General features: G+C 41.3%; 1 protein-coding gene across 5 annotated transcripts in view; it reads left to right on the top strand.

Moving 5' to 3' along the window:
* Positions 1–14,065, top strand: part of RASA3 (RAS p21 protein activator 3) — a 233,265-nt gene that overhangs the window by 41,592 nt on the left and 177,608 nt on the right. The window contains exon 1 of one of the 5 annotated variants that reach the window (XM_068268222.1): positions 849–898. The exons of the other annotated variants lie outside the window; for them this stretch is intronic. Coding sequence (XP_068124323.1) covers positions 883–898 — 16 coding nt within the window. The 5' untranslated portion in view covers positions 849–882. Of the gene's footprint in view, positions 1–848; positions 899–14,065 lie in introns of those variants that run through there. 5 annotated transcript variants of the gene reach the window in all.

The raw sequence follows: 14,065 nt of genomic DNA, 5'->3' as shown, positions 1-14,065 counted from the left end.
GTATGTATTGCTAGCTCTTTAGGTCACTGCTTTTGGCCGTGTACGCCGCAACAAGATGAGGTAAACTGTACTCTGGTGGATGGTGTTTCCCCTCACTTTCTTTTGGAGCAAACCTTTAGCTCCAACGGGAAGTGTGGAAGACCGCCTCAGTGGGCACTCAGACAGCAATACAAATCTCAGATGGTCTAACTCTTCTATACCACTAAAAATGTATTTTCTTGCTATGTATATCCTCAAATGGTGAACTACCACCTAATTTTCTATTCTCACCAACCAATCAGAACACAGCAGTGATAATTGATATCAATGGCCTTAATCCTTCTCTACTCTATCCACAAACACAAAACATTTATATCCCACTTTTCCCCCGATGGACTCAGTGCTGGAGCAAGGGTGCGCCCTATAGACAGTAGCAGTGTTAGGGTGTTTTGCCCAAGGTCTCCACACTGAATAGGCACTTGCTTACCGAACAGGAAGAGCCACGATTCGAACCCCAGTCTCCTGTGTCAGAGACAAACCCCCTTTATTAGTACACTATCCAGCCAGTACCAGAACAGTGTATCTCATTTTGAAAGATATAGTAACAGATAGGTTGTAAGCTCATCTCTTTTTGGCACACACGCACACACACGCACACACACGCACACACACGTACACACGTGAAAAGCTTTATATGAAAGTCCGTGTAAGGTCTAACTCACTGGTGGTCCCTTCACTTGTATACTCGCCAGGACCCCTGCAAGGTCGACCCATGATGTCATGCTAGAGTTCAGGTTCATCTCGGCCCCTGCAGTTGGTCCACCAGGTGTTTACAGCATTCTGGCCAGTGACGTCTGGGAGGGGATGTGTGGATGGTGATGGTGGGGTCATGTGACCCTGCGGATGAAGACCTTTGCAGGTGAGTAGGTTTTGGGTGTAGAGCAACACATTTAGGGGAAAGGATAGGGAAAATATCCTTGCATGTGGGATTTAAGCACAATTTAATTTTCAACACAAAAAAATGCAGCAAACAAACTACAAATGTGATTACTGGGCAAAAGAAGCCCTGGCAGCTGAGATTTTCTCCCATAAAATTGCATTGAAGTCTTCACCTCTATAATGGCTTAGTCTATGCAATGTAGTTCAGGCAACAAAAGACTCTTTATGAACAACTGCAGGTTGCTGTCTAACAGTGCATGTATAACGCTGCCGTCGATTATTCATTTACACTTCATAAATCGGAAGAAAAGTTTCTAAAAAAAAAAATCTTTTTTTTTTTTTTTTTTTTTAACAGCCTTTATCACTATTTTTTTTTTAAATCAGGCTATGATGACACTGGTGAGCTTTATTGTGTGTGTGTGTTGTCATTGATTACAGTATATGTTACAGAAGTATGGGAATGTCCTGTGGTGTGATTTATACCCTTGTTACAATCGCTTTGTGTGTTTGGCCTTCTTCATAACTAACTGGGGCCCAGTTCTTCCCTATCATGGCTGTAGCTTTCTCTGCATGATGTTGGTGAGTCAAGGCTGAACAGAATTCCAGCCAAGTATCTAATAAACCAGGAAGTGCCACCTCCACAAAGATTGCTTTTCAAGATGAGAACTTGCTGGTTTGACTTTTCTCCTGCCCACTGCCTTGTGCATGTCTTCTTTATTCCTCTTGTGCTTCCTCTCAGTTGTGGTACATCTGGATTCTATGAAATTCCTTTCTGCATTTATCATTTCCTGTACAATTCATCTCTATAGGCCATGGCCTTGAAAAAGTTCCCTTCTTGTAAAACATCATTATTAATGCACGCTGACCTCGTCCATGCTTAGAAAGGCAGGCATTAGCTCTCAGTGCATTGGTGAGGCCAGGCTGCAGTGTGCCTTTGTTGTTTTCTTATAATCGCTTGTCTTGTTTATGCCGGGGCTTAGACACTGGCAGTTTGTCAGTCCTTTTCTCAGTGTGTGTGGGAAAAAGGAAGTGCTTTCCTGAAGGCCATCACTGCACTGGGAGAAAACCAGGATATCCCAGTCAGTCTTATTTAAATCGGCCTCCCCATCTGTCATTACATCAATGTAAACATACCAGAAAGTGCTGCTCCATTGTGTCTCTGTCATTTCACACTTTTTTTTTCTGGTTCCTTCCGTTAAAGTTAAATTTGGGAACTACTTCAGCGGCTGCTGTTTTGGTAGAAGCTAAAAAACTTGTGTGCTGGATAAGGCAGAATTTATTGCCAAATAAGTGATAGATGATAAAAACAAGCGGTTATTGTCATTGTTGTGCATTTATATAGCAACAACATCTTCCTCTGTGCTTTACAGAGTCCTGTCACTAACTGTTCCTCAGAAAGACTCACAATATAATCCCTACCATAGAGGCTTAATTTGGGGAAACAAATTAACTGATCAGTATGTTTTTGAGATGTGGGAGGAAATGCATGGAAATATAAAGAGAACATACAGCCTCCGTACAGACTGAAATTGGGCTGTAATTCTGGATCCAAATTTGTGCAAAGGGAAACAAACTGGTATCGCACAATTGGAAACTGAGCCTTGGTGTGCACTTGGCCTTATAAAATGAGCTTTAGTAGATACACTGCTGAATTTACAAGAATCAGTCTGCACTCTAGCCATTAGGCCTGAACAATAAATCGATTTTAAACCGAAATCGCGATCACCAAGATCACAATTTCGCATTGACGTCCGCATAGGGGAAGTTTGAAGAAGCGTCTTCAAACTTCCCCCAAGTCCCGGGGAGTGCGGCCCGTAGCATCTGCATTGTCGGACATACCTTCCTCATAAACCCAACACTGTCTGGCGTCTATCGCCATCTGCCGACTCTTGTGCATGGCATACTTCCTGGTTCCTGTATGTCACAATACATACAGGAAGTATGCCGTGCATTAGATCCTGCAGGAGGAGAAGTGGATAGATGGGCATTGTTGGACTCGTGGAAGGTATATCCAGCACTGACGCAGCTTGGAGAACAGAGGGGTCAAAGAGAGAGACTCAGAGGGGAAACAAAGCTTGATTTGAAGGAAACCTTGAATCGAATCAAAATCATGATTTCGGACAGACGTCGCTCAATTCAATTTTTTCCTAAAATCGTTCAGGCCTACTAGCCATGTAGAAGAGTATTGTGACATAAACTGACTGGAGTGGTTGTGTCCAGGTTACAGGTCATCCTTCCAAGACTACAACAAGTGAGAGTTATGTCTAGAAAAGTGTGTTTTGAATCCTATCGCATAACTGGAATGTATAGTAGAGGTAACTGTGAGTGTATTTTTAAAATGGCAATTTCCTGTTTTTATAAAAGAAATGTAAGGGGACTTACAGTGAGCCATATGTCAACAGCATGTGTGATGAAACCAGTTTGTCCAGGCCTGTTATTGGTAGGTGAGTGGAATTTCACTCCTTACATGCTGTGGTGTATACAGATAAACATCTGACACTGGTTATGGCTCATGTTTTCATTTTGTCAAGGACAAGCGTTACTGTAGCCGGATCAAGGGCACAAGGTGTATTGTAAGACTGATAGCTTTCTGCTTCCTCTACCTGTATTCTGGCCTCCTTTACTGACCGGTAGGGCAATGAAAAAATCTGCACCTATACACCCAATGCTGCATAATTTTAAAGGATTACTTTATATTTTGGCAGATAGTACCTGGAACGTAGCTGATATGATGAGGTATTTGGTAGTGAGAATAATGGTACCTTTAAAATATATTTTTCACCCTGAAGTCACTGTTTAACCAGTTGTGGACAAGCTGCTGCATTAAATGTCGTGTTGGAACCTCTTAACTGCTTCAGGATGTTTTAATGTGAACACTTCTTCAGTGTTTCCAAATAATATATTCCCGCCATACATTGTGATAGGGACATAATTTAGGCCTCTTGCACACTGCAAGTGATTCAGATTCCGCTTTTTAATCTGTTTTTACTTCCGATTCCGATTTGCAGTTTGCTCCCTGCACACTGCAAATCGGAATCTGAATCGGAGGTAAAAACTGATTAAAAAGCGGAATCTGAATCGGAATCGCTTGCAGTGTGCAAGAGGCCTTAAGCAGTTTAATAACCGGGAAAAATGGGCAAGTAAAATGTGTGGTTTTATACCACAGAACGTTTCATTTTAAAACTATAATGGCTGAAAACTGAGAAATATTATTTTTTTCCGCTTTTCTCTTATTTTTTCAAATAAAGTTCATATAATAAAATATTTCTTAACAAAATGTACTATCCACAGAAAGCCTAATTGGTGGATGAAAAAACAAGGTATAGATCATTTTGTTGTGATAAGTAGTAATCAAGTTATTTGCGAATATAAGGGAGGAGCGCTGACAGGTGAAAATTGCTCTGGTTCGTCAGGGTTAAAACCCCTTGGGGGTGAAGAGGTTAAAAACAATCTTTAGCTACTGCTAGATCACGTGTGTGTGTGTGTGTGTGTGTGTGTGTGTGTGTGTGTGTGTGTGTGTGTGTGTGTGTGTGTGTGTGTGTGTGTGTGTGTGTGATATGTAGGCCGCTGGTGAAAGAACAGAAGGATCACCACAGTTCTGTTTGTAGCAGAGGCATTTCAGGGCAGCATTATTCTGTAATAGTATTAAGCAATTAAAATGCTAAGCATAGAACAACTTATCAGTGACTTGCAGCAGGTTGTATCTGTCTATGTATACTTCCCAGGAACCATCATTAAGGAGGAAGTTGTATGGCAGCTTCCTGCTCAAGACCGCTGTGGTGTGCATCCCATTTTCAGGAAAGTGGTGTATTGTTGATTACTATGCATAGAACTACTTTCCATGTATACAATAACATTGTGTCCTATGTTTTGGTGCATGATTTCTGAATGCTGTCTGTAGTGTTTTTTTCTTATTTTGAAATGAAATCATCAATTATAAGCTATTTAGCAATTCCTGGTGCCCCATACATAGTAAATGAGCGGAGGCATAATGTATGCTCTCTATGAATAACCATGTACATTTTCTCTCAGTTTGCTGATGACATAGCTGAATATATGCTAACAGCTGGGTTATTCTGATCGCAACATGTTACATACAAGCAGATTAGATGTAGGCCCTGCAGAACATGGGAACACACCTGGGTGGGGGAATCATGTGGTGGCCCAGAAGCTATAGTGTATGTTAAAATATGAAAGAAACTGTGTTGCACATCAGTAAAATAACCACATAAGTTAACAAAATTACAATCCGATTTTCTTTCACTGAAGCATTTACGTGACTGGATTTATGAACGGCTCATCCAAGCTTAAACTATATGTTACTATTCCACTGGTGTAAAGAAAACTACACAATAAAGTGGCCATTTCAGGCAGGTGTGGCTATGGGGAGGCTGTAGTACCATCCAGTTGGCTGACATACCTCACACATACTTGGGTCCATGAGCTTGCTGGTTAGTCTGTAATACTTGGAAATGTAAGCTATTATGTAATTCCATAGTTCCAGAGCTATTGATTGTGATGTGCAGTTTTTACTCTAGCAGTCAATCTTGGCTCCACCTTCTGACTCTGAATGAGCTCTTGACTTTATTGGTGGGATCACTGACTAATGGGAAAACTCTGGAACTCGGTTAACCTGCTTTTTTTTTTTCCCCCAACATATGAACATTTTGGCTTTGTTCACATCTAAAATCAAAATCGCTGATGGCAGCGATTTTCGTTTTTTTGGGGGCATTTTTCCCCCTCCTGAGGCTTACCTGTGCACTGTGATTTTTGTATAAAGCGCTTTTGTACGCGCTTTTGCGGAGTGATTCCATTTTTTTCACTTCCTGACGTCAGTCAGGAATCAGGAAGTGAACTCTTGTACCCGGAAATGAACAAATACAATGTATTTATTCATGAAAGCGCTGGGGAAATAGCTATACAAGCATTTTTTCCAGAGCTTTGCCATTTCCTAATACCTTTCGTTGAGGCAAATCGTCTCAAAAATGGTACAGGCAGCGCTTTGCTGAGCGGATCGGAAATGAACCTCTCAGATGTGAACACTCTCATAGGGAATCATTGCACAAGCGCTTTTAAGGTGATTTTGAAAATTGCCAGCGCTTAAAAAAAGGGCGAAAACATCCTAGGTGTGAACCAGGGCTGTGGAGTCGGAACAAAAATCCACCGACTCCTCAGGTTAGGATTCCACCAACTCAGACTCCTCAACTCAGACTCCTCTAATTTGCGTATTACAATCTTGTTGATTGAAAGTATGTAACATGAAATGCATCTCTGCCAACGCTTTGGAATTTCAAAAGATAACTGAAGGGAGAGGAATATGGAGGCCGCCATATCTATTCCCTCTTAAAGAGACTCCGTAACAAAAATTGCATCCTGTTTTTTATCATCCTACAAGTTCCAAAAGCTATTCTAATGTGTTCTGGCTAACTGCAGCACTTTCTACTAACACAGTCTCTGTAATAAATCAATGTATCTTTCCCCTGTCAGACTTGTCGGCCTGTGTCTGGAAGGCTGCCAAGTTCTTCAGTGTTGTGGTTCTGCTATGAACTCCCCTTTATGCACACTGCCTGTGTGTTATTTAGGATTAGAGCAGCTTCTCTCTTCTCTCTCTTATCTTTTACAAGCTGGATAAATCGTCCTCTGAGCTGGCTGTGCTTTCACATACTGAGAAATTACAAACAAGTGCAAAGCTGTTTGCAGGAAGAAAAGAGCAGCCTGAAACTTCAGTGCATGAGAACAGGGGGAAAGAAACACACAAATGATCTCTTGAGATTCAAAAGGAAGAGTGTATACAGCCTGCTTGTGCATGGATGTATTTTCTATGTGTGGACATACTGTACATCAACCTACTTCCTGTTTTGGTGGCCATTTTGTTTGTTTATAAACAAACTTTTTAAAACTGTTTTTAACCACTTTTAATGCGGCGGGGAGCGGCGAAATTGTGACAGAGGGTAATAGGAGATGTCCCCTAACGCACTGGTATGTTTACTTTTGTGCGATTTTAACAATACAGATTCTCTTTAAACAATGCCAGTTAACTGGATATCCGGCGGATCTTCTGCCTCTAATACTTTTACCAAGGACTAGTTTTAGTCTATGACTAAGAGTACTTGTAGAAGGTACAGACAGCAACAAAGGACATGTATCAGGCCCTAAGCAATGTTACTGTGGGTACATGTAAGAGTGATGTGCAGGTACTCTGCAGGGGAATGAGGCTATTCTTCCTCTATTACACATTCTTCATGCACAATCTGAACATGGATCAGGCCCTTGGCAATGTAACTGTGGGTACATGTAAGAGTGATTTGCAGGTACTCTGCAGGGGGAATGAGGAAAGTCTTCCTCTATTACACATTCTTCATGCACAATCTGAACCAGGTTTATGGGTGATAGGCAGCACCTCTGTGCTCAATGTGCACAAGATTCTCAGTGGATTCCCTGCAACTCTGTGGGGAGTGCATATGTACAGTATAGTACTACTGTGTAACTTAAAGTAAACCTGAGACAGATGAAAGTTTTATACATACCTGGGGCTTCCTCCAGCCCCCTTCAAGCTAATCAGTCCCTCGCTGTCCTCCTCTGCCACCTGGATCTTCTGCTATAGGTGCAGGTACTTGAGCCAGTCGGGCGCAGTGTTGCCAACTCATCCCTTTAATTACTGACACATCTAAGTTATACAGGTTCTGGGGCTATTTGCACATAATCAGTGCCTGAACTGCATCTACCTAGCCACAAAACCTGTATAATTCATATGTCAGTAATTAAAGGGATGAGTTGGCAACACTGGTCGGGCGTAATGCGCATGCACACCATCCCCGGCCAGGAGCGTACTACACCTGCGCAGCACGTGCAGAATTCTCTTGACTGTGGGAGCGGCATGCGGCCGGACTGCACTGACTGGCTTAATTACCGGGACTCATAGCAGAAGATCCAGGTGGCGGAGAAGGACAGCGATTGACTGATTAGCCTGAAGGGGGCTGGATAAAGCCCCAGGTATGTATAAAACTTTTCTTTTCATCTTTCTCAGGTACCCTTTAATGTGTAGTCATCAATTCAAATTTTAACAACATATCAAATTATTTGAATTATCCAGAGTTATCCACTGCTCCCATCTCTCCACCATGGCAGATCCCCTCCTAGAATCCCTCCACTGGCTTCCTATCTAGTCCAGAATCAGATTCAAGATACTGTGTCTGCAAATCTGTCCACAAAACCTGTCCAACCTACATTTCCGATCTTACTCAGAGGTACACACCTAGCCGCTAACTCCACTCTTCCAACGAACTTCGCCTAACCCCCCGCCCCCCCCCCCCCCCCCCCCCGCATCACCCAGTCCCATGCACGCCTCCAGGACTTCTCAAGAGATGCTCCAACACTATGGAACTCCCTACCTCCACCCATTAGGGCAGCCCCCTCCTTCAACATCTTCAAGAAAGCCCTCAAAACTCACCTTTTTACTCTGACCTACTACCCCTCACAACTGCTCTAAACCTACAGCTGAACTCTGGTCCCCTACCGTTCGTGTCCATACCTCTCCCTCTAGATTGTAAGCTTTGGGCAGGGTCCTCCTCCTTTTGTGTCCTACCTGATCATGCACCTCCATTACTGTGAACCCATGCTATGCATCTGAGTGAACCTAACTTGCCTAATCTCCATGCTCCATCCAGTGACTGACTAAGCATTACCTGGTACTCATACTATGGTGTGTGATCTGGTTTTCTTGTATTCCTGTATTGTCATATTGCTGTATGTCACCCCTAAATATTGTATGTAACCTAAATTAATGTCCAGCGCTGCGTAATATGTTGGCGCTTTATAAATTAAATAAATAAATATTTGTTTTCATGAGCAAAGGGAGTGCATAAATTTGCATAAACCAGCCTCAGCGCAGAATGATTTCCATCTCATTGACCATCTCTATTAGTGGCACGGCTACATGGCTCAGGCTTTATTTTCACAGCATAGATGTTATTTAGTGTATATATAAGAGATTCCTGTGTACTCATATATACTGTACAGTCACAATCAAATATGTATATGTGACTTTAAAAATACGGGGACTGCTTTATTGAAGCAGCACAAGTAACTATTTTTTCATTGGTTTATTTCATTTTTGTGGACTAAGCACAGCTATTACTGTGTATATATACATTATTTATGATGGCTATTATCTGAAGAATAGAACATTTTATCATATTTTAATTACAGTTTAAATTCATTAGGAGTCGGAGTCTGTGCATTTTTTCCTGACTCCAACTCCAGGTACCAAAAATTTCTCCGACTCTTCAACTCCGACTCCACAGCCCTGGTGTGAACAAGCCCTCTCTGTTTCCCAGGTTTTTAATAATGAGAGCATATTGTAACAACAAATGCTGTCCAAGTATTTATTTTCTTGCCCCAAATTTATTTTGAGCTACCATCAAGATTTCCATTTGAGACTGTACTCACTTTTTGGGAACAACACTGAAGCCTTTGCACCCTAAGGCCTGGAACCTACTTAGCAGAATTGCATGCAGTTTCCCCATAGCGCATAGTGGTAAACCCATATGATTCTGTGAAGTGTGCCCCCTGCCTGTGGCCTGGAACCCACTAGCAGAGCTTTTCTGAGCACTTGTAATTTGAACAGCACTTGCTAACGTAATGCTATGTGAGTGATCCCACTCGAGCAATGTGTTGGTTTTTTTTAATTCCTTAATAGCATTACATTAGTAAGAGCTCTGCAAATTACAAGCACTTAGAAAAGCACTGCTAATGGGTCTCAGGCCTAAGGCAGGGAGCACACTTCTGTTTTCTGCACAGGAAACTGAGAACCAATGTTAATCATTGTGCTAGCTCACACTTGGATGGATTTTTCACATTCGGAAAAAAACTGACAGCAGTGCAACACTGTGTGTATTTTCTCTGTTGGTTACATTAGCATTTCTTGCATGCAAACACACATGGGGCTTGATTCACTAAGACAAATATCATGCCTTGTATGAGATAACACGCTTTATCAAAGTTAACACGCCTTTTTAGAGTAGCATAGCGAGCGCTACTAACCGGCAGGGGGTTCAGGGCAGGACAAGTGAAGCTCTCGTCATTGCCAATTAGCAGGCATCGGTTTGTAGTGCTCGCTATGATATTCTGATAATGCGTGTTATCTTGGATAAGGCATGCTATTTGTCTTAGTGAATAGCCCCTGGTATGCAGAAAGAACATTCAGAAAAAAATGTGCACAGAAAACTGACAGACAAGTGTGCTCTCTGCCTAAGGGCCTGAGAAAACTGCTGCGTTGTGAGCTGATTAAAGCAATACAGCTTGGAGAATGATGAGCAGGGACATAACAATGCATAGACAGCACTGTCTGTTGCGCACATGTGCAGTAGTGTACACCACACACTTCTGCACACATTTTACACACAACGCAGAGCTGTTTTATTCAGCATAGCTCAATGGGGTCAGCACTGCAAAGGAGAGCAATGTGCAATGCATTTGTGCATAATGTTCGGCCAGCTTATCAGTGAGGGTTACTGCTCTAGTCCGAGCAGGTCCTGACCCGGACAGGAAGTGTCACTGGCGTACCCGATTAACTCTTTTCAGGCAGAAAAAGAAAAAAGGAACACAACCGCATAGTTATTTGTGTGCTTGGCTCTGTACATACACATGTCTATTTCATCATGCCACATGTCACCTCGTGTATTCTTTCAGGAATCAATGTGACACAACATAGAAGGGCATATTGTGTGAACAACTGCAGGATCTAATGAAAATAAGATGTAATAAAAAAAATAGGTTGTTGAATTTCAGCCTGAATATCATCACTGTAATAGTATTTATGCTCATATTTAATTAGCAGTGGTGCACTAATTGTTGTGTACGGATATGGAAACAAAGAATGCCATAATTGTCAGTTCAGAAGATGTGCTATTTGATACAAAATCCACCCGAAACAGAACAGCACCATACTTTACACAGGATAACCTATGTTTTAGAGCCTGTTGCACCACTAAATTTGTGGTAGAGGCATGTAACTGAGTACAGTGTACATCCTATACAGCTAAAAGTTTTTATTAGACATGGCTTTTAGCAGCTGCATTGGACAACAATAGCACAACTGTAGCAGGGTATTTGTAGCTGCTACATGACATGTTGCGTGTCAGAGCCCCTAGGCCTGCTTCATATATATTTTGATGTATTAGGGAGGTCCTGGCCTCATAACCTGACATCAATTGGCAGAGGCTATGAGGGGTTTCCTCTTCTGGCAGGCACATCAGTAGAGTATATCCAACGTCAGCATAGGGTTTCCTTGCTGTTCAGTGTATGTACTTTACTGTATGAGAGACACACATTCACTTATGTCTACCAGAAAAATGACCGCATTTCCACCCTGTGATTTTCATAGCTAAGCACATTAGTATACACCGAGCATTCCAAAGAAGACAAATGAAAGGACTGAAGCAGGCAATTATGATGTGTAAACTACCCTTTTGGATCTTTTTAGATGCTTTATGCACTTGCTGTGATTATGCGGTGCTAAACTCACAATTTTCCTTCCCAGATCTATTTTCTAGCATTATCTTGGGAAGCCGACAAGCGGCACTACCCATATCTTTTCTTTTACCTCATGAATAATGATCTTGGATGAGTCATTGCTAGCAGGAGCGTCTGCTTCCCCTAATGTCTCTTTGTAGCTTGAATTTAATTGTCAAGCTGGTTAGTATATCCACTTCTTGCTGGATTGCTTGATTGCCAAGCTCTTTCCATCAACTGTGATCAAGGGTTGCTCTTTTTTTTTTTTTAAGCAGAACTTCAGACAATTTTTTTATTCCTAATTTGGAAAACAGAGAGATGGGTTTTAGTGCTTTCTCTGTTTTGGTTTGGTAGATGTCGCCTCATGCCCAGTTATGCCCCCCAGCTGGGATGACAGAGCAAGGCCGAAACTGTTGGGTTGGAGAGTGGGCAAATTTTATACTGTGCTGCACTAGCCCATTACGTGCACTGATCACTAGAGGATTGATGCGGTAGATGCAATGCAGTCCTATTTGCTTGGACCTACAATATGAGTGTGATTTGTTTCTAATGTTTTTTAAGTATTTATTGTAACCATAGAAGCATTAAATGTGGAACACGGTATTTGATACCACTGTTTCTATGTGGTTGTGGCCACTTGTAAGTGGTGTTGTGCACTGGGTGGCTGCAGGTTGTAGATTTTCTGAGAGTATAATCTCAGACTGAGGTTATTGCTACAGCACTGAGGTCTTGCTGAATATCTGTATGCATCTTTGTGGATTGGAACCTCTGGCAGCGGTTTACTTTAAGGATCCACTTGTGTGATTGAGAGCATCTATATTTTTCCAGCCATAGGTTCTTATAAATGTTAGTCTTTGTTAACTTGGTGAAGGTATTTGAAGCAAATGATGGGCTGTCTTGATAGTTTGAATTCAGCACTTGCTTTGTGCAGGTGTCCTCAGTTGGCCTTGGCAACACCACAGTGCATTTTTTTTTTAACCACAGTATTGGCAAAGGAACAATTTGTATTGCACAAATTAGTACATTAACTCAATTGCCTCATACACTTATGACTGGAGTGTTGTAATGATGTAATGATCTTTTAATGAAGTTCTATTTTCTTGATTAAGTTTACATATATTTGTAAGAGCCTGATGTCCAGCTGATATTCTCAGCACTGCATCTGACCAGAAAGTGGGCGTACACAGAATGAGATCAACTTAAAGGGAATCTGATGTGAAAATGAACTTGTGATATAATGAACTGTATGTGTAGTACAGCTAAGAAATAGAACATTAGTGGCAAATATGAGTCTCATACTGTTTCCAGTAGAGGAAGAGTTAAGAAACTTCACTAGTTATATATGCAAAAGAGCTTATCTTATTAGGGTCAGAGACAGTCCTATTTTCTGAAGCACTTATACATCAAAGAAACAGTGAGGGGCAGCTTCAGATACGGTTTTATCTGAGTTCAAAGGGTCATTAGCTCTGCTCTGTTTCATAGTTTAAAATACAGTATGTGGTTTGTAATTGCAAACATGACAGAATGATGCAATGTTAAAAAAAGCTATAAAAATATGACACTTTTCACTAATGTTATATTCATTATCTGTACTACACATACAATTCATTATATCATTATTATTTTTTTCTTTAGTGTCACTTTAAAAATCACATTTGTTGTTAATAACAAAGTACTGTATTAAGTAACTTTTGTTAAGGCCTGTAATGTCTCCCTGTTTGCCACTACAGTGAATTTGGTGGTCTTGTAGATGCACAAATTTGCTTTGCAAAGCCCGCCATAAGTCACCACACCACAATTTAAGGTTAAAAAGCAGATTTATGATTTACCTGTATTCATTTTGGTAAGTTTTCTCTATTTACCTGGAATGGAGGGGGAGAGTACCGATGTGCAATAATTTTACAACCTGTCCACATATTTTAACAAATGGTAAATTTATTTCTATCAAGTTGTTTATGTTGACATCAAATGAACAAACGTTGATTCAGGTAACACCTTTAAAAGGCTACATAATTTATTGCAAGCTTTCAAAACTTCAAGTTTCTTCTTCATGATACAGAACCGGACAAGAGTGAATGTAACCTACAGAGACTTAGTGTTTTTGTTGGCTTAGTCAGCAATCTGACACTGAAGCCCTTATTCAATTCACATTTTCTCCGAAATTTTCTCCTAGGAGATATTTTATTTTTTGTTTGAAATACATTTTCAGCACTCTGCAATTGAAAAAGCACCCAAAAAGTATGTGAAAAGCTATTGTCAAATTTATACTGAGTTTTTCCTTGATTGTTGGTGTCTAGAAAAGCATTTTTTGATAATTACCTTGGAGAAAAAGTGAATTGAATAAGGGCTGCGTCTTTGACAGATGTCACCCATCTGGGGGGGAGGGGGGGGGGGGAGGTGAGCATGCGTGATGTAACACGGTGGGCAGGGGAGCGGCGAAAACAATGGGATCGGCATCACTGGGGTTAAGTAGATCCATCCAACGGATCGCTTGAGGTTGGGGTTCGCTGGCTGCCGTACACTTGCCTGATTGTCAGTTGTTAACGACTGCCTCAGCTGACTTACATGTGATAGTCAAATAAGAATATTGGGCAAGAGATGATTTTTTTCAGTAATTCAATTTAAAAGGTGAAAC

Source organism: Hyperolius riggenbachi, chromosome 2 (genome assembly GCF_040937935.1).
Source record: "Hyperolius riggenbachi isolate aHypRig1 chromosome 2, aHypRig1.pri, whole genome shotgun sequence".
Classification (NCBI taxonomy): Eukaryota; Metazoa; Chordata; class Amphibia; order Anura; family Hyperoliidae; genus Hyperolius; species Hyperolius riggenbachi.
The sequence above is the reverse complement of the archived record's forward strand: the minus strand, read 5'-3'. Positions and strand labels throughout refer to the sequence as shown.